Raw genomic sequence first — 21,714 nt, forward strand, 5'->3', positions numbered from 1 at the left:
TGTCATATAGCCTCGGCTACGTAGCACAGATAACATACAACTCAAAAAAAGGTTTCACATATTTTCAAGACATAATCTATTTAATGAATTTGTTTTATTTATTCCATTTACTTGTGTAATGTCACCGAACAGATAATAACAATCTAAAGAAGCGTCTGGTGGAGCACGGCGTGAAAGGCCATTGTACTGTAAGTACGCCACAACGCTGTAGGCCAGGTGGAAATAGTTTAGCAGCCTTTCCAATAAATTTGAATACAAAAAATGCCACCCACCCTTGATGTCAATGTCAGACTTTTCTTTTCGTTGAATCTCCATTAGGATATTGGTTAGGCTACAATTAGGCTGTGGAAATGTTAGGAATATTTGACTCTTCGCTCACAGTCGCTTCGTAGCCTGTGTGTGTGTCCCAGTGTGGGATCTGATTGATGGCCGCTGAGAGCAGGGAGAGCCTCTGTCCTTGCCCACCGATTAAATTCTCCCCGGCTGCTGTCCTTGTATTGAAATGAAAATCTTTTCTAGCTTTTATTCTCTGTCTGGAGCATTGGGCTTAAGCACAGAGAGGGACTCATCCATCAGCCAGGGGTGTGTGTGAACTTGTCCGTCAGGTCTCCACCACAGTCATCTGTCTGTGTCCACCTCCTGACACCACTGTCACACACACATACCTACTCGCATACATACTGTACACGCACACACACACACACACCTACTCGCATACATACTGTACACGCACGCACACACATACCTACTCGCATACATACTGTACACGCACGCACACACATACCTACTCGCATACATACTGTACACGCACACACACACACATACCTACTCGCATACATACTGTACACGCACACACACACATACCTACTCGCATACATACTGTGCACACACACACATACCTACTCGCATACATACTGTACACGCACACACACACATACCTACTCGCATACATACTGTACACGCACACACACACACATACCTACTCGCATACATACTGTACACGCACACACACACACATACCTACTCGCATACATACTGTGCACACACACACATACCTACTCGCATACATACTGTGCACACACACACACCACATACCTACTCGCATACATACTGTACACGCACACACACCACATACCGTACGCTTTCTCTGTTGCCTTTCTAACTCGCTCTCAAACTCTCCTTGTTCCCAGTCTCAATTTCTATTAAAAAAACTGTCCCAGGAACCATTATCTGATTGGTTATCTGCTTTCAGAACTGAAAGAAACCGATGCCTCTTACCCAGATTCTTTAAAACTAACCTAAAATTCATCTTTATCAAACAGAATAAATAATTTCATCTAGATTCAATAAACCGTCTCATTTCGATACAACATTAAAAGGACTAGTGCAAGACTTAGCAACACCATTGAAATTAAAGGCCTGTGGCCTCCACTAATTTCTCATTAGCCAAAGCGTGATAACGTATGTCCTAGGGTGAGGGGGTTTATGGGTAACGCCGCCGTCCCGTCTGAGCTAGTGAGTCCCGACTGGTCGGAGCTGGAGCTAGCGACCACAGGGATTCTAATTATGACTAGCTAATTAAAGAGGGGGCGCTAGGGAAGTGATGAATGCTAAAAGACAGCCAGGAAGACACAAGGACATTGTTGTTGCCAGCCACCATGTTGGTGTTGTTATTGTCCCCAGGTTGATGCGAATAAAGCTACTGTCTAATCAAATTTGGGGCCTCTTTTGCATCGCCGACCCGAGGTAGATCAGTTAAAATGGCACTGGGGTTTTTAACGAAGATGATGAGCTTTTTTTATGCAAAGTCTTCGTGGCTTTTCAAACTAGGTTAGGAGGCAATGAAGAAAGTGTTTGAAGTGTTGGTAAATAAAAGAGAGAACTCTTTCCGTTCAATATCTAAGCCTCTTTTGAACTTGCGAGCTCTTTTCCCAACCGTTGCTGTTTTGTCTGGCCGGTCTCACCTCGGGGAGTCTTCCAGAGAGACAGTGAGATTACTTTCCCAGAATGCTGCAGTGCCCAGTGTGTCTGGGTAGATCTGGAGTCGTCATGGCAGCTCTCTGCTGAGCAACACACAGCGACCCGCTCCACATGACGGCGAGCGGACGCGACATGAGCTTAGCCAGCCTGTGTGTGTGTGTGTGTGTGTGTGTGTGTGTGTGTGTGTGTGTGTGTGTGTGTGTGTGTGTGTGTGTGTGTGTGTGTGTGTGTGTGTGTAAAAACATATCATAGCCGCGATAATGACTGACAGTGAGTGGTTTTTGGACTTTGACTAAACCGGACTTAATTTACCCAATCTTAGAAAAATACCATACACTGCACCACCAATCCACAGTATCTGTAGAACCATACCTCACACTGATACATCTATAGATACACAAAATGGATAAATATTTCCATTCCATCCACATATGCACCACCAGCATGTACGCACTTCATACACTCTGGATCTGGTAAAGGTTGATCTTTTTATAGCGTGCCAGCGCTAGCTAAGCTGACGTCAGCTCATTTGTGGTGATGAAGTGGCACCAGAGGATAGTCAGCCACGCCTCTTAATGAGCGTCTAATGTGAGGGAGCACCATGCCCCGTTTCCAGAGCTGTCACACCTTCTAGATGAGAGAAGGGGAAGCAGCTCGATGACAAACACACACAGGCCAGGGATGAGGGGGAGGCAAAGGGGGATGGGGGGATCAGGATGAGGAGGGAGGGCATTGTGGGGGAGTTGGCGCTCTCTCTCCCGAGGGCCTCCCGCAGCTGTTGTAATCAATTACAGCATCAGAACACTGATGTATGATAATTACTTTGAGCCCCCCCTCACTCCTCTACGCTCTATCCTCCCAGACAGACACCCCCCCCTCTACACTCTCTCCTCCCAGACAGACCCCCTCGCAGACGCGCACGCACACCCACTTATAAACACACACACACACAGCCTATCTGCTGTGCAGGGCTACATCACCCCCACCTCTTCCATATATACACACACACCCCTCTCTGTCGGCACCGGGGCGGAGGCATGATGAATTACATTTACTGGCTGTCCTACATTAAGTATCCTTTCTCCATCATTTTCACCACAAATTAGCCACGACAATGTATAGATTAAAGAGATGACTTTAGAACCAGAGAGGGAGATCGGGAACACAGGGAGGGAGAAAGGGAAAGAGAGAGAGAGAGAGAGAGAGGGAGGGAGAGAAGATCAGAAATTAATGGCTTTTAAAATGGGCCCGTAGATTAGATAGGCAAGCTGACATTTACATGTCTGTCTGCTTAATCCAGGGCTGGCCAGAAAATGTCAAAGTACATGATGTTCTTGGGATGGGGTTTAATGGGACACTTGTTATATATGGAGCAGGGCAGGCAGACAGGGCAGGGGAGGCAGACGGGGCAGGGGGCAGGCAGACAGGGCAGGGGAGGCAGGCAGACGGTGCAGGGGGCAGGCAGACAGGGCAGGGAGGCAGACGGGGCAGGGGAGGCAGGCAGACAGGGCAGGGGAGGCAGGCAGACGGGGCAGGGGAGGCAGGCAGACGGGGCGGGGCAGGGGAGGCAGACGGGGCGGGGCAGGGGAGGCAGACGGGGCGGGGCAGGGGAGGGGAGGCAGACAGTGCAGGGCAGACGGGACAGGGGAGGCAGACGGGGCAGGCAGGGCAGGGGGGCAGGGGAGGCAGACGGGGCAGGGGTGGCAGACAGTACAGGGCAGGGGTGGCAGACAGTGCAGGGGCAGGGGAGGCAGGCAGACGGGGCAGAGGAGGCAGGCAGCGGGGCGGGGCAGGGGAGGCAGACGGGGCGGGGCAGGGGAGGGGAGGCAGACAGTGCAGGGCAGACGGGACAGGGGAGGCAGACGGGGCAGACAGTGCAGGGCAGGGGAGGCAGACGGGGCAGGGGTGGCAGACAGTACAGGGCAGGGGTGGCAGACAGTACAGGGCAGGGGTGGCAGACAGTGCAGGGCAGGGGTGGCAGACAGTGCAGGGCAGGGGGGCAGACAGTGCAGGGCAGGGGAGGCAGACAGTGCAGGGCAGGGGAGGCAGACAGTGCAGGGCAGGGGAGGCAGACAGGGCAGGGCAGGGGAGGCAGACAGGGCAGGGGGGGCAGACATTGCAGGGCAGGGGAGGCAGGCAGACAGGGCAGGGGGCAGGCAGAGGGCAGGGGAGGCAGACAGACGGGGCAGGGGAGGCAGGCAGACGGGGCAGGGGGGCAGGCAGACGGGGCAGGGGGCAGGCAGACGGGGCAGGGGAGGCAGGCAGACGGGGCAGGGGAGGCAGGCAGACGGGGCAGGGGAGGCGGGCGGGGCAGGGGAGGCAGACAGTGCAGGGCAGACGGGACAGGGGGGCAGGGGAGGCAGACGGGGCAGACAGTGCAGGGCAGACGGGGAAGGGGAGGCAGATGGGGCAGGGGAGGCAGATGGGGCAGGGGTGGCAGACAGTACAGGGCAGGGGTGGCAGACAGTGCAGGGCAGGGCGGGCAGACGGGGCAGAGGAGGCAGACAGTGCAGGGCAGGGGGGCAGACAGTGCAGGGCAGGGGAGGCAGACGGGGCAGGGGAGGCAGACAGGGCAGGGGAGGCAGACAGGGCAGGGGGGCAGACAGTGCAGGGCAGGGCAGGGCAGGCAGACGGCAGGGGTGGCAGACAGGGCAGGGGAGGCAGACTGGGCAGGGGGCGGGCAGGCAGGGGAGGCAGACTGGGCAGGGGAGGCAGACTGGGAAGGGGAGGCAGACTGGGCAGGGGTGGCAGACAGTGCAGGGCAGGGCAGGCAGGGGTGGCAGACAGTGCAGGGCAGGGGGGCAGACAGGGCAGGGGAGGCAGACTGGGCAGGGCAGGGGTGGCAGACAGTACAGGGCAGGGGTGGCAGACAGTGCAGGGCAGGGGTGGTAGACAGTGCAGGGGCAGGGGAGGCAGGCAGACGGGGCAGGGGAGGCAGGCAGGCAGACGGGGCGGGGCAGGGGAGGCAGGCAGACGGGGGGAGGCAGACGGGGCGGGGCAGGGGAGGCAGACGGGGCGGGGCAGGGGAGGGGAGGCAGACAGTGCAGGGCAGACGGGACAGGGGAGGCAGACGGGACAGACAGTGCAGGGCAGGGGGGCAGGGGAGGCAGACGGGGCAGGGGTGGCAGACAGTACAGGGCAGGGGTGGCAGACAGTGCAGGGCAGGGGTGGTAGACAGTGCAGGGCAGGGGTGGCAGACAGTGCAGGACAGGGGGGCAGACGGGGCAGGGGAGGCAGACAGTGCAGGGCAGGGGAGGCAGACAGTGCAGGGCAGGGGGGCAGACAGTGCAAGGCAGGGGGGCAGACAGGCAGGGCAGGGGAGGCAGACGGGGCAGGGGAGGCAGACAGTGCAGGGCAGGGCAGGCAGACGGCAGGGGTGGCAGACAGTGCAGGGCAGGGGAGGCAGGCAGACAGGGCAGGGGGCAGGCAGACAGGGCAGGGGAGGCAGGCAGACAGGGCAGGGGAGGCAGGCAGACGGGGCAGGGGAGGCAGGCAGACGGGGCAGGGGGCAGGCAGACGGGGCAGGGGGCAGGCAGACGGGGCAGGGGAGGCAGGCAGACGGGGCAGGGGAGGCAGGCAGACGGGGCAGGGGAGGCAGGCAGACGGGGCAGGGGAGGCAGACAGTGCAGGGCAGACGGGACAGGGGAGGCAGACGGGGCAGGGGAGGCAGACGGGGGAAGACAGTGCAGGGCAGATGGGGCAGGGGAGGCAGATGGGGCAGGGGTGGCAGACAGTACAGGGCAGGGGTGGCAGACTGTGCAGGGCAGGGGTTGCAGACTGCAGGGCAGGGGGGCAGACAGTGCAGGGCAGGGGTGGCGGGGCAGAGGAGGCAGACAGGGCAGGGCAGGGGGGCAGACAGGGCAGGGCAGGGGGGCAGACAGTGCAGGGCAGGGGGGCAGACAGTGCAGGGCAGGGGGGCAGACAGTGCAGGGCAGGGAGGCAGACGGGGCAGGGGAGGCAGACAGGGCAGGGGAGGCAGACAGGGCAGGGGAGGCAGACAGGGCAGGGGGCAGACAGGGCAGGGGGGCAGACAGTGCAGGGCAGGGCAGGCAGACGGCAGGGGTGGCAGACAGTGCAGGGCAGACAGGGCAGGGGAGGCAGACTGGGCAGGGCAGGGGGGCGGGCAGGGCAGGGCAGGGGAGGCAGACTGTGCAGGGGAGGCAGACTGGGAAGGGGAGGCAGACTGGGCAGGGGAGGTACACAGGGCAGGGCATGGGAGGCAGATTGGGCAGGGGGGCAGACAGGGCAGGGGAGGCGGACAGGGCAGGGGAGGTACACAGGGCAGGGCAGGGGAGGCAGACAGGGCAGGGGGGCAGACAGGGCAGGGGAGGCAGGCAGGGCAGGGCAGGGGGGGGCAGACAGGGCAGGGGAGGCAGACAGGGCAGGGCAGGGGGGCAGACAGGGCAGGGCAGGGGGGCAGACAGGGCAGGGGGCAGACAGGGGAGGCAGACGTGGCAGGGGAGGCAGTCGAGGCAGACGTGGCAGGGGAGGCAGTCAGGGCAGACACGGCAGGGCAGGCGGACAGGGCAGTGGAGGTGGGCAGGGGAGGCAGAGGAGAAACCCAAACAATGATTCGTATTCTGTCACACACACACACTCTCCCCAATAGATACACCCGCAGACAAACACAATCAAAACACTTAATCGCACACACATTCTCACACACAAACACACACTCTCTAAGGCAATCACGGCAGTGGGGCCTAAAGTGTGTTAAAAAAAGTCCCATTTGGTGGAATATGTGACTAGCCGGTGTAATGGGCCAGGCTTTAGAAGCCCATAATGCATCTCTCACAGGACTTTGTCCCAATCTGTGTCTTTGAGCTCGGTCAGAGGGGAGACCACACAGCCCTGTTAAATAGGACAGCCCAGATGGAGGGAGAGAATGAACAGAAACAGGGAGAGACAGCTCCATTGTTTATTTACTTCATCCAAATGTATTCTCAGGAATGGACTGTAAAATCACTGTGGGAGCACTGTAAAAGTACCCTCTAAAAGCTGGGAAAAGTGATCAAAAGCTTTTAAAACTAACACAAGGCCATATTGTATTAGTTTATACCTCATTGTGTAGGAGTATGTTAGTGTGTTAGTGTATGCTCTTCACCCAGCACATATAATGTCCTCACTGCCCCTCATTAGAACACAGCACAGTTTGCCCAGCTATAAGTAGCCCTCCCCAGAGGTGTGTGGAAGCTACATACAGAGTACACACCCTCCAGGTGCCCCTGAGAGAGTGTGTGTGTGTGTGTGCGTGTGTGTGTGCGTGCGTGCGTGCGTGCGTGTAAGGTGAAGTGTTCCCTTCCCCCTCATGTCTCTGCTCATCCTTTCCCCTCAGTGCTAACATGCCCTCACTCTGTCAGGAACACAGATAGATTTACTGGGAAGGGAAACATGAAGGCACACTGTTTATACCGGTGCCTGCTTTATCCCGGACACTAACCAAGGGTCATATGACTACCGTGTTGCATGTTCAACGTTATTTCCAAACGCTTTGTCCGTATATTGAAGTTGAGTGTTACCTCATACAGATATTTGATCTAAAAATGTAGTTTGGGGCGAAATGTAGTGCTGCATTTGCATATGCAAATGTGTATATATATATATCTAGTGTAGGCATACATTGGTATTTAAATTGGTGCCACGGTACAGTGTCTTTGGAACTAAAAGCCTTTGGTTGCAGTTGAACAGGGCCAGTCATGGAGTAATGTGTTTATCTAAAAGCCGTTTTAGGTATTTTTAGTGTCACCAGTGTCAGAGTTAAAAGCAGCAGGCAGCTGTACGTCCAGATGCAGCTATCTCTCTCTTTCTCGCTCTCCCTCATCCGCTCTACTATCAATCCATCTTCTGGCGTGAAGACAAAACCGAGTGCCCTGTGAGGGAATGCAGAAAACATTGCCCCCTCTTTCCTCTCCTCCCCTCCCTCTCTCCCTCCCTCCCTCCCCCAGTGCAATGTCCCCCTGGGGGCCACTGCGGTACTGACATGGCTGGGCTGTGGGTCACTGGCACCATGTCACAGGACAACCTGTCATGTGGAGAACCCCACCCATCCCTAGTCCCCTCCCTCCCTCCTCTGTCCCCCTCTCGTCCCCCTCGCGCCACGCTGCCAGATAAAATGTCACCAGTAGGTTTAGCAAGCCGGGCGGGAGATGCGAGCTGACTGCTTCCCTCCTCCACACACCCACATACTCCCCCCTCAGCTGTTTCCCCCAGCACGGCAGGGAGGTAATCACTAGTGACGGCTCCCCTCGGCTGCTCACTTTAGGGCCGCAGCCAGCCGCGCACACACAGAGACACACAGCTCATGCACATACCCTCACACAAATACGCATAACATGCATCCTCACGCTCACCCCGCACATACGCGTATTCACCACACAGCACATCATAAACATACCCCACACACGCACACATACACCCTGCCACACAGGGTGGGCAGAGAGAGGGAAGGAGGGAGAATGGTGGAAGAGAGAGAGCAGGAGCTTCATTTGGAGACTCTGACTCATCAAAATAAGTAATCATTTTAGCAAACAACTGAAGCCTTCCTCCTGACCTCGGCTGGGGATAACTGATGACTTGTGCTGTGCTGGCAGCCAGGCACAATGTAGTGTAGGATACCCCTCTCACTATAGAACTATGTCTGTCTGCTCTATCCGCTACCCTCTCCACAGAGCAGGACAGGAGAAAGTCCTAGTATCACACACACACACACACATATACAGTTGAAGTCGGAAGTTTACATGCACTTAAGTTGGAGTCATTAAAACTCGTTTTTCAACCACTCCACAAATTTCTTGTTAACAAACTATAGTTTTGGCATGTTGATTGGGACATCTACTTTGTGCATGACACAAGTAATTTTTCCAACAATTGTTTACAGACAGATTATTTCACTTATAATTCACTGTATCACAATTCCAGTGGGTCAGAAGTTTACATACACTAAGTTGACTGTGCCTTTTAAACAGCTTGGAAAATTCCCGAAAATTATGTTATGGCTTTAGAAGCTTCTGATAGGCTAATTGACATCATTTGAGTCAATTGGAGGTGTACCTGTAGATGTATTTCAAGGCCTACCTTCAAACTCAGTGCCTCTTTGCTTGACATCATGGAAAAAACAAAAGAAATCAGCCAAGACCTCAGAAAAAAATTGTAGACCTCCACAAGTCTGGTTCATCCTTGGGAGCAATTTCCAAACGCCTGAAGGTACCACGTTCATCTGTACAAACAATAGTACGCAAGTATAAACACCATGGGACCACGCAGCCGTCATACCGCTCAGGAAGGAGACGCGTTCTGTCTCCTAGAGATGAACGTACTTTGGTGTGAAAAGTGCAAATCAATCCCAGAACAACAACAAAGGACCTTGTGAAGATGCTGGAGGAAACAGGTACAAAAGTATCTATATCCACAGTAAAACAAGTCCTGAATCGACATAACCTGAAAGGCCGCTCAGCAAGGAAGAAGCCACTGCTCCAAAACCGCTATAAAAAAGCCAGACTACGGTTTGCAACTGCACATGGGGACAACGATCATACTTTTTGGAGAAATGTCCTCTGGTCTGATGAAACAAAGATAGAACTGTTTGGCCATAATGACCATTGTTATGTTTGGAGGGAAAAGGGGGAGGCTTGCAAGCCGAAGAATACCATCCCAACCGCGAGGCACATTTGTGGGGGTGCTTTGCTGCAGGAGGGACTGGTGCACTTCACAAAATAGATGGCATTATGAGGGAGGAAAATTATGTGGATATTGAAGCAACATCTCAAGACATCAGTCAGGAAGTTGAAGCTTGGTCGCAAATGAGTCTTCCAAATGGACAATGACCCCAAGTATACTTCCAAAGTTGTAGCAAAATGGCTTAAGGACAACAAAGTCAAGGTATTGGAGTGGCCATCACAAAGCCCTGACCTCAATCCTATAGAAAATGTGTGGGCAGAACTGAAAAGGCGTGTGTGAGCAAGGAGGCCTACAAACCTGACTCAGTTACACCAGCTCTGTCAGGAGGAATGGGCCAAAATTCACCCGACTTATTGTGGGAAACTTGTGGAAGGCTACCCAAAACGTTTGACCCAAGTTAAACAATTTAAAGGCAACGCTACCAAATACTAATTGAGTGTATGTAAACTTCTGACCCACTGTGAATGTGAAAGAAATAAAATGAAATAAATCATTCTCTCTGCTATTATTCAGACATTTCACATTCTTAAATTAAAGTGTTGATCCTAACTGACCTAAGACAGGGAATTTTTACGAGGATTAAATGTCAGGAATTGTGAAAAACTGAGTTAAAATGTATTTGGCTAAGGTGTATGTAAACTTCCAACTTCAACTCTAGCTACACACACGTCAGGGTACACAACATCCTTCCTTTTTGTAGTCACGGGCCTAGGAGTGCCAAGACGAGCGTGTTGGACATGCTCACCTCATCAGCTCTGAAATGTGACAGACAAGTCCATTTTAATTCACGTCAGATGTTTTGTGTTCAAGTTGATTTACTGTAAAGCACGCTGCTTGAGCAGAATCATAAATCTCACTCAGAATGCATACAGCCAACACGTACACACGTATCTGATCTACTGACAGGCGCTTTCCTGTCAATGCAACTCAATGTGCACTTTTCCTACTGAGGCGCAGAGGAAGAAAATTGCACATGCGGTGATTTTCTACTCAACTGCTCCACGTTCTCGCTCCCTCCTCTCTCTCTCTCTCTCTCTCGCTCTCTCTCTCTCTCTTCCCCCCCCTCTCTGTTCATATCTGACAGACTGCTGTCTCATGGGGAGAGTTGATTGTCCGTGCAATGGGCCATCACACAGCCATTGGGTAGAGGGAGGGGAGTGGGAGGGGGAGCTGGTGGAGATGACAGAATCACAGCGACAAGTTAGCGCCAATCATTCTGTCTGTGTGTGCATGCTGGAATGACTGCTTGTTTGACGGAGCATTGAAGCAGACTACATGTAGCCCATAGAGTTAGCTAGAGACTAGCTGATAGACAGAATGAGTACTAATGTTGTAGGGGCACTAATGTAGTTGTTGGAAATACAGTAAAAACCTCATTGGACTGAGTTGCTTGTGATTAGAGAATAACTTGGGTCCCAATTCAATCAATTGCAGATTGAGAGTCCCCCCTCCTAAGGGTTTACATTTTGAATATACATTTTTGTGTTTGTTGTGTTGCTATTGAAATGTGCAAATTTTGAGTGTCCCCCAAAAAATGTAGTTGTCTGTTTTTAACTGCCTGTCTCTCTCTGACCGTTGGTTCTTTCTCTCATGTCTCCACAGAAAACACCCCAAAGACCTCAGCCAGCTGCAGCCCGGCCCCGGAGTCCCCCCTCAGCTCAGCCGAGGAGTCTGTGAAGAGCCTTGGGGAGCAGGGGGGAGGAGGAGGGGGATGTGGAGGAGGATCATCCCAGGTCCCCCCCAGGGAGCCCAGCGAGCCCTCTGAGTCTCAGCCCGGCACGCCACTGCCTGTCCCCGGCCACTCAGGTCTCAGCATCCAGGAGATGGTGGCCATGTCCCCAGAGCTGGACACCTATGTCATCACCAAGAAGGTCAAGGAGGTGCTGACCGACAACAACCTCGGTGAGTTGGAGTGGCGTTATCATACCACTCTGGTCTTGTCTTTCAACAGTCACTTCTTCAAGTCTTCTTTTCCAATTGATCAGCACAACAAAGCATTCAGTTCCCCCCCTTCTCCCCCGAGTTGCGAAAACCACCTTATTCACCTCGTCTGCTACTAATGTGTCTAGCACCCACCTGGGTGATGCCACGGCAGCCATTTTGTGCCAGATCATTCACCAGTGACCACACATGAGCTATCTCAGTGGAGAGGTGAGGAGCGATTGTTACATTGTGCCAAGGCTACTGTGTACTCCTCAACAAGAAGCACAAACTCCTAACAAGCTTTTCTCCCCTCCCACTGATAATAATTAGTTTAGATTAGAGTTGCAACACATTAAACTAATAATCACAATCAAATGTAGACCGCATTATCTACCAAGAGAATTCTCTTCGATTATAATCACAGCCGTATATATTCCCCCCCAAGCAGACACATCGATGGCTCTGAACAAACTTTATTTAACTCTCTGCAAACTGTAAACGATTTATCCGGAGGCTGCATTCATTGTAGCTGGGGATTTTAACAAGGCTAATCTGAAAACAAGACTCCCTAAATTTTATCAGCATATCGATTGCGCAACCAGGGGTGGAAAGACCCTGGATCATTGTTACTCTAACTTCCGCGACGCATATAAGGCCCTGCCCCGCCCCCTTTCGGAAAAGCTGACCACGACTCCATTTTGTTGATCCCTGCCTACAGACAGAAACTAAAACAAGAGGCTCCCATGCTGAGGTCTGTCCAACGCTGGTCCGACCAAGCTGACTCCACACTCCAAGACTGCTTCCATCACGTGGACTGGGAGATGTTTCGTATTGCGTCAGACAACAACATTGACGAATACGCTGATTCGGTGTGCGAGTTCATTAGAACGTGCGTTGAAGATGTCGTTCCCATAGCAACGATTAAAACATTCCCTAACCAGAAACCGTGGATTGATTGCAGCATTCGTGTGAAACTGAAGGCGCGAACCACTGCTTTTAATCAGGGCAAGGTGTCTGGTAACATGACTGAATACAAACAGTGCAGCTATTCCCTCCGCAAGGCTATCAAACAAGCTAAGCGCCAGTACAGAGACAAAGTAGAATCTCAATTCAACGGCTCAGACACAAGAGGCATGTGGCAGGGTCTACAGTCAATCACGGACTACAGGAAGAAACCCAGCCCAGTCACGGACCAGGATGTCTTGCTCCCAGGCAGACTAAATAACTTTTTGCCCGCTTTGAGGACAATACAGTGCCACTGACACGGCCTGCAACGAAAACATGCGGTCTCTCCTTCACTGCAGCCGAAGTGAGTAAGACATTTAAACGTGTTAACCCTCGCAAGGCTGCAGGCCCAGACGGCATCCCCAGCCGCGCCCTCAGAGCATGCGCAGACCAGCTGGCCGGTGTGTTTACGGACATATTCAATCAATCCCTATACCAGTCTGCTGTTCCCACATGCTTCAAGAGGGCCACCATTGTTCCTGTTCCCAAGAAAGCTAAGGTAACTGAGCTAAACGACTACCGCCCGTAGCACTCACATCCGTCATCATGAAGTGCTTTGAGAGACTAGTCAAGGACCATATCACCTCCACCCTACCTGACACCCTAGACCCACTCCAATTTGCTTACCGCCCAAATAGGTCCACAGACGATGCAATCTCAACCACACTGCACACTGCCCTAACCCATCTGGACAAGAGTATACCTATGTGAGAATGCTGTTCATCGACTACAGCTCGGCATTCAACACCAAAGTACCCTCGAAGCTCGTCATCAAGCTCGAGACCCTGGGTCTCGACCCCGCCCTGTGCAACTGGGTACTGGACTTCCTGACGGGCCGCCCCCAGGTGGTGAGGGTAGGCAACAACATCTCCTCCCCGCTGATCCTCAACACTGGGGCCCCACAAGGGTGCGTTCTGAGCCCTCTCCTGTACTCCCTGTTCACCCACGACTGCGTGGCCACGCACGCCTCCAACTCAATCATCAAGTTTGCGGACGACACAACAGTGGTAGGCTTGATTACCAACAACGACGAGACGGCCTACAGGGAGGAGGTGAGGGCCCTCGGAGTGTGGTGTCAGGAAAATAACCTCACACTCAACGTCAACAAAACTAAGGAGATGATTGTGGACTTCAGGAAACAGCAGAGGGAACACCCCCATCCACATCGATGGAACAGTAGTGGAGAGGGTAGCAAGTTTTAAGTTCCTCGGCATACACATCACAGACAAACTGAATTGGTCCACTCACACAGACAGCATCGTGAGGAAGGCGCAGCAGCGCCTCTTCAACCTCAGGAGGCTGAAGAAATTCGGCTTGTCACCAAAAGCACTCACAAACTTCTACAGATGCACAATCGAGAGCATCCTGGCGGGCTGTATCACCGCCTGGTATGGCAACTGCACCGCCCTCAACCGTAAGGCTCTCCAGAGGGTAGTGAGGTCTGCACAACGCATCACCGGGGGCAAACTACCTGCCCTCCAGGACACCTACACCACCCGATGCTACAGGAAGGCCATAAAGATCATCAAGGACATCAACCACCCGAGCCACTGCCTGTTCACCCTGCTGTCATCCAGAAGGCGAGGTCAGTACAGGTGCATCAAAGCTGGGACCGAGAGACTGAAAAACAGCTTCTATCTCAAGGCCATCAGACTGTTAAACAGCCACCACTAACATTGAGTGGCTACTGCCAACACACTGTCAATGACACTGACTCTACTCCAGCCACTTTAATAATGGGAATTGATGGGAAATGATGTAAATATATCACTAGCCACTTTAACAATGCTACCTTATATAATGTTACTTACCCTACATTATTCATCTCATATGCATACGTAGATACTGTACTCTATATCATCGACTGCATCCTTATGTAATACATGTATCACTAGCCACTTTAACTATGCCACTTGGTTTACATACTCATCTCATATGTATATACTGTACTCGATATCATCTACTGTATCTTGCCTATGCTGCTCTGTACCATCACTCATTCATATATCCGTATGTACATATTCTTTATCCCCTTACACTGTGTATAAGACAGTAGTTTTTTGTAATTGTTAGTTAGATTACTTGTTTGTTATTACTGCATTGTCGGAACTAGAAGCACAAGCATTTCGCTACCCTCGCATTAACATCTGCTAACCATGTGTATGTGACAAATAAAATTTGATTTGATTTGATTTTAATGTTGTGCTGGGTTCGGTGCATGTGTCATCATTGTACGCAGTATCTCCGCTCCAGAACGGGGAAATGCTCTTTACCCCACCAGCGTCATACTGGGCTGCCAAGGCAGATAGGATTAAACCAGTTGCCATGTTCCTCAAGCTGGCCAGCTAGCTCGTTAGTCGTTCCCTCAGCTAAAATTAACCAGCCCAACTATCAACTCACACAGCAAAGGAACAGAGAGCACAGTTTCCACACTGTCCTGGTCGTGCTTAAAGACTAAGTGTTTCCTGGCTAGCCTCTGAGCCAGTTGGATAACGTGGGTCACTTATCTGTTGAACATTGAGTTACAGTATGGTCGATACTATCAGATGATACTAGCCAGATTAATATTGGGACAAAGCCTGGTCGTCATAGGGCTGCGCTCCACCTCATTCCCAGACCTCTCAATTAGCCCCACAGAGAAGAGCTCCCTCCATCTGTTCCCTAGACCTAGCCACAGCTCACCTCCTCCTCCTCTCCCCTGTCAGGGCAGTGAGGCGGCCAGGGCCAGTGATGGATGGTGTCATTTAGCAGCTCCCTTCAGCCAAACTCCCATGTCTGTCAACTACTGTAGCACTGCACCCTCTTGGCTGGGTTGATGTAAAATGCAATTTTTTCACTTCCTCACCTGAATATTTAAAGGTAATACAAATAGTAATGTGTATAGCCTAGTCACTCTTCTACCTTATATAGTTCACTCCTTGATATCGGTAAGGCAATCAACAATGTAGGTATCCATTTTGGTGTGGCACTCTGTTGGGTGATTTAGGAGCATGATTTCTTGGCTTTGCAATTCACATGTTTTGAGAGTCACACCGACACATGATGCACACAGCCAAATCAGATTTTTTTTATAGGACTCGAAGTGGTGCGTGCAAATGTGGCCAATCATTGTGATTTTTGTTTCGCACACGTTTTAGGAAATATGGGCACAAAGGATGCCTCTCAATGAACATGTTTGCGCCTGCTGCTTGTACACAAATCTAATCTTCTTTTAGTGGCACATTATATTAGCTGGTGGTCAATAATGTATTTTCTTAGGTCCTTTGATTTATGGCGTTGGAATTGTGTGATTTGATTTAGACCTTAATGGTTCATTAAGAATAGATGAACAAGTTCACCCTTGTACTTGACTTTACTTTCATACACAGGCTGAGCTCCACAGGGCTGCTGTGTGCATCACTGCATCCAATTGCAATAAGAACAGGGCTTGAGGTGTGTGTGTGTGTGTGTGTGTGTGTGTGTGTGTGTGTGTGTGTGTGTGTGTGTGTGTGTGTGTGTACTATAAGAGAGAGTGTGTGTTCGGTGCAAAACAAAGCCCTGTCGGAGTCAGTGAGAGAAGTAAATTGTGAAGCAGCCCTTCCATCTCCAACACGCACATACCCCAAGAGATTCTCTCAGCGGGACTGGCGTCACCTGTTCTGTCTCCCAGCCTTATGCTGTCTACTCATCCACTTCTCTTCCCTTTAGAGGAGCTGCTCCCCAAATCCCAGCGCCTTTCAGTAGCGCTTCACATCTCTGCCTCTCTCTCTCACTGCCACGCTGCCTGCCTGCGTTTGTTCAGCTGCCCCAACGCTCAGCTCCCCAGCATGAAACACTGTGAGAAGCACAGTGAAGAGCAACACCACCCTCCCTCCTCGCTGCCAAAGGCATGTTTGAGGGGTCCCCTGGGACATAGTGTGGGGAAATGTAGCTCCGCAGCGCTCTGTGTGAGAGCTCGCCAGCTTTGAAGCCTTTCAAGAACCTGAGGTTCTGCTGTGGTGAATGTTTATGCTGCGAACCGAGAGAGAGGCCTCGGTTGTTGTTTTTTATTTATTTATGTGAATCCAGACCTTTTTTTAATGCCTTTAAAACAACTCAGGCACTCAAACGCAAGTCAAAGACTATTTAAACTGTCTCTTCTCTGATTGAAGTCAGCTACAGTTGCAGCAGACTAAACGCTGCCAACAGTTTTCAATGCCGCCCTGCCCTGTACCTTGGAAACTTAAAGGACATGTAATGTTGATGCGTGTTCGTGCGTGGAATTCAAGTTTATTCCAATAGCAAGCTAAATGAAAAAAAGGTGAGTTGAATGTTGACAATAGCTTTCCAGATAACATTTTTGTAATGTTACCTGTAATGTTACCCGTATTGTTACCCTAATATTTGAGTGTCCAGTTTTATGTTAGTTAGGGGAGCATTCTAGCTATGTTAGCAAAAACCTTAAGATGACCTTTTTAACGTGTTTTGGTGTTAAAGTTAGGAGCAAATTCCCTTAAAGTCAAGCAGAACTTATCTACACTGAACAGAAATATAAACTCAACATGTAAAGTGTTGGTCCCATGTTTCATGAGCTGAAATAAAAAGTCCCAGAAATGTTGTTTACATCCCTGTAAGTGAGCATTTCTCCTTTGCCAAGATAATCCATCCACCTGACAGGTGTGGCATATCAAGAATCTGATTAAACAGCATGATCTTTACACAGGTGCACCTTGTGCTGGGGACAATAAAAGGCCACTTTAAATGTGCAGTTTTGTCACACAACACATATAGCTCTTTAGTGGGCAAAAACGAATTCTGATTTGGTGGGCCTGGCTCCCCAGTGGGTGGGCCTGTGCCCTCCAAGACCCACCAATGGCTTCACCCCTGCCCAGTCATGTGAAATCCATAGATTAGGGCCTAATGAATTTATTTAAATTGACTGCGTTTATATTTTTGTTCAGTATAGAACGTGGTTGCAATGTTCTCAGAATACAATATGACATTAAAATATATTGCAAAGAATGTGAGTAGGGTGACTCCCCTAGTCGGTATCGAACCCCTAACCACTGTGCCAACAAAGGATGGGCCAGTATATTTAGGCTCTGTCCAGAAGTAACCCCTAACAACGTGATAGGCGTAAGCAATAGGGTAAATGCTTTTTTAAAATAAATCTCAGCTCTGTTAAAAGTACACTCAAGGAAATCATTTATTGATCATAGTGATTCAGGAGAGTAATTAAAACAGGTTCATATATCCCACCAACCTTTAAAAAACTATACAGAAAGCCCTTCAGTTGTTGAAATGGGCTAAATCAATGATGAGAAGAGTTAGATGAACTTGTACATGATACGGACATGGTGGCATAGCAGGAAGATCAGACTACCGTGAACCTAGAGGTTGTGAGTTCAAATCCCTGGTGAGGACATGTTGAATAATAATTACTGTAATCATGTATGTCACAAATGGAAGTTGAAAACACTATGTTAAAAGAACTGTGTGTGTGAGTATCCCTAACATCGCCAACAGACAAAGAGCTGTCAAGACGCACTGCTTCTTGACACACTGCGAGTTTAACCCAGAAGCCAGTTGCACCAATGTGTCGGAGGAAACACCATACAACTGGCGACCGAAGTCAGCTTGCAGGCGTCCGACCCGCCTGCAAGCTGACAAAGAGCTGCCAACAGACAAAGAGCTGTGAATGGATCAGTGGTTCTCAGGGCCTTGATTGGCTCTGTAAAGGTAACAAGACGTGATGTGTAATAAATGTTTCTTTGGACACATAAATGAACATTTTGTGTTTGGTGGGATATTAGTGGAATATTCTCCTAACCCTCAGAAGACACATGGGCCTCCCAAGTGGCGCAGCAGTCTAAGGCACTGCATCACAGGGCTTGAGGTGTCACGACAGACCCGGTTTCGATCCCAGCCTGTGTCACAGCCGGCTGTGACCGGGAGACCCATGAGGCAGCGCACAATTGACACAGCATCGTTCGGGTTAGGGGAGGGTTTGGCCAGCTGGGCTGTCCTTGTCCCATCGCACTTTCGCGACTTCTTGTGGCGGGTCGGACGCCTGCAAGCTGACTTCGGTCGCCAGTTGTATGGTGTTTCCTCCGACACATTGGTGCAGCTGGCTTCTGGGTTAAACTCGCAGTGTGTCAAGAAGCAGTGCGGCTTGGCAGGGTCTTGTTTTGCAGGGCGCATGGCTCTCGACCTTCACCTCTCAAGTTGCAGCGACGGGACAAGACTGTAACTTCCATTTGGATATCAAAAAGGTGTAAAAGTACAAAAAAAATCTATGAAATGAAAAACAACTGGACACATGAATGCTTGTTGTTAACTGGGTCATGCCCTTATCATCCTTTTTATAAATTATTATTCTTACAAATATTGCTCTATCCATACTTCAGGCGATGTGGTCTACTGATTCTAGTCTTCTAGTGACGGTCCTCTCTGTCCTTCTCTGAGTTGTGAATCTAACCTCATCCTCTCTTTCTCTTTCTGATCCCCCTTCCCCCCAGGTCAGCGTCTGTTTGGGGAAACGATCCTGGGTCTGACTCAGGGCTCGGTGTCTGACCTGCTGGCGAGGCCCAAGCCCTGGCACAAGCTCAGCCTGAAAGGCCGCGAGCCCTTCGTCCGTATGCAGCTCTGGCTCCAGGACCCACGCAACGTGGAGAAACTCATGGACATGAAACGCATGGAGAAGAAAGGTACTCCTTTTATCCTTTCCATCCCTCTTTCCTCCATCTCTCTGTTTCTTTTTACCTCCCTCCCTCACCTCTGTAAGCTAGCCCCTTATCCTTTTACACATCTGAATCTAAAATGGTTCAAGCCAATGTATGGCATTTTCCCTGCCTGGCACTCAGAATTTGTGCCACGTTGTCCTTAGATGGGATTTAGAGTTAGGCATGAGTCTGTCCTTCATGTCCTATGTCTTTGCTTTCAAGACAGAGACTAGGATAGAGAGAACACTGATGTAGCTACAAGCTAGCTACCTCCATAGGCCATGTTTTTACCCACCAACATCTGTCCCTGTACCCCTCCCTGGGAGTGTACCATCCCTTAAGGCCCGCCAGGCAACCGTCCTAAACACTCTGTGGGGCTTGAAGTAGAGAGAACAAAGTAAAACAAGATGGCAAGAGAGAACGAGATGGAGTGAGAGGACGAGCTAGCGAACAAGGAGGAGGGACGGAGAGGAAGAAGAGCATGGGGAGGGGGGGGCATTTCTGATTGCTCTTTTTCCTCCTCTAATAGCCCAGATGTGTCCCCGGGCTGCCGAGTCAAACAGCACATGCCCAGTGCTCCTGGTTAAAAAGAAAAGGGGGTGGAGACGTGTGTGTGTGTGTCGGAGGGGTGGGGGATATGTGTTTCTCAACGCTGTCGAGATCAATCTGGGCACGAGACGTCAACGCTCTCATCAGACATGACGGGCCCCAGTCTCTCCGGGGCCTGCTTATTCAAAGTCCAATGCACTCATCAGAGCACCCTTTTCTCCACTTCCTGCTCTCCACTCCTCCTCCCCCTCCCTTTCTCCATAAGCAAAGTGAACATTCTTGGAGTGATTAGGCCATTAACACTTCTCCCGGGGTAAAAGTGGCATATATTGGTCCTCCGTTGGGGCTGGGGCTGACGCCAGGCTGGTTATGAGTCAAAGCCCAGTCTGGCGAAGTGTGTTCGGGTAGCGTCACCGTAGCGAAGCACGGAGGATAACTGCAGGGAGACTCCTCATTAGCCTGCTAACACTACGGCCTGGATGTTCTTTTCCCTGCCTAAACCCCCGACCAGGCGACAGGGACTTCTGCTCATAACACAGTTATGGCTACGGGGTTTTGCACTCTGTATGCATGATGATAATGATGTGTGTTTTATATAGTGCTTTTTGTTAGGTCTAAAAGCACTTAAAAGTGTATGGTCAAATGATAGAGCGGCTGATATGGATGGTTATTAAGGCGTAATGGAAGCGCTGTTTCCCCTTAACAGATTATCTTGGATAAGCTTAACACTAACCCAGTCCTCTCCTCACTATAACCAATTTGGAAGTTAAAAAAAAAAGAAAACGAGGCTGACCTATCAGCACTTAAGTAAACTCGACATACATCTCAAGCTAAAGGGTAACGGGTTAGCCAATAGCCATTAACCATTAGCATGTTGAAGCTAGCATTAAATGTACAGTCATGGAGCCTTTTGTTTATTAAGTGTTGCTGCTATATATATGAAGACGTATCATAAATCATGTTCATATTTTGGTCCATAATGTGACTTATCTGTTACTTCCATGTCACACATGCCATGTGAACATGTTTAAACGTATCAAGCAGGTCTCAAGAGGAGTCGAACAGTCAATTTCCTCTTTCAATTGTTCTTTCTGATGGGGAATCTGTCTCCTGAGCATGTGTATGCTAATACTGCCCCCTGGTGGCAATGTTTATCTTTGATTTTGTGACTCTTGTATTAGAGTATTTAGCTACTACACCTGTGAACCTTATAAAAGATCACATCCACATTTGTTGAATGCTGTAGTATTTCAGTTGCTGTGGACAGATATGTTGTCATGTTGCTTGTGTGAATTTAAAGCGGAATTCAAAGCCCTGTCAGGCAAGTCTACATGGAGTTTACATGGCATCCTCGTACTATAGTTAACCCTTCCATCTCTCTCTGTAGAGGGCTCGTATATTTTCAACCCTTTGCCCTCCCATCTCTCCCCGCCAGCGTACATGAAGCGGCGCCACAGCTCTGTGAGCGAGAGCCAGACGGCGGACAGTGGTGGCCTGTCAGGGGGAGACTTCAGCCAGGGGGGCAGCCCCCAGCACGGCCTCGGCCACCACCTGCACCAGCAGCAGCCTCCCCAGCAGCACCTGAAGAAGGCCCGTGTGGTGCTGGCTCCCGAGGAGAAGGAGGCCCTGAAGAGGGCCTACCAGCAGAAGCCCTACCCCTCGCCCAAGACCATTGAGGAGCTGGCCTCACAGCTCAATCTCAAAACCAGCACCGTCATCAACTGGTTCCACAACTATAGGTGGGTGGAGAGAAACAGGGGGAGAAGGCTGGGAATGGATGCAGATCTGGATCTAAATAGTTTTTCATTTTATTCCAAATACTTGCTTTTTTCTGTGTTGATGTGAGAGACTCCCAGCTATGTGTCTGTGTCTGACTGAGGGATGTTGGGGTTCCTCTGCT

At 50.8% G+C, this 21,714-nt stretch overlaps 1 protein-coding gene across 5 annotated transcripts in view; it reads left to right on the plus strand.

Annotated features, from left to right (window-relative positions):
- Positions 1 to 21,714, plus strand: part of LOC112257918 (homeobox protein cut-like 1) — a 266,499-nt gene that overhangs the window by 234,830 nt on the left and 9,955 nt on the right. For all 5 annotated transcript variants that reach the window (XM_024431855.2, XM_024431859.2, XM_024431858.2 and 2 more), the window contains 3 exons: positions 11,260 to 11,559; positions 19,062 to 19,250; positions 21,250 to 21,553. In XM_024431855.2, the coding sequence (XP_024287623.1) occupies positions 11,260 to 11,559; positions 19,062 to 19,250; positions 21,250 to 21,553 (793 nt within the window). The remainder of the gene's footprint in view (positions 1 to 11,259; positions 11,560 to 19,061; positions 19,251 to 21,249; positions 21,554 to 21,714) is intronic.

This window comes from Oncorhynchus tshawytscha, linkage group LG09 (genome assembly GCF_018296145.1).
Source record: "Oncorhynchus tshawytscha isolate Ot180627B linkage group LG09, Otsh_v2.0, whole genome shotgun sequence".
In the NCBI taxonomy this organism is placed as follows: domain Eukaryota; kingdom Metazoa; phylum Chordata; class Actinopteri; order Salmoniformes; family Salmonidae; genus Oncorhynchus; species Oncorhynchus tshawytscha.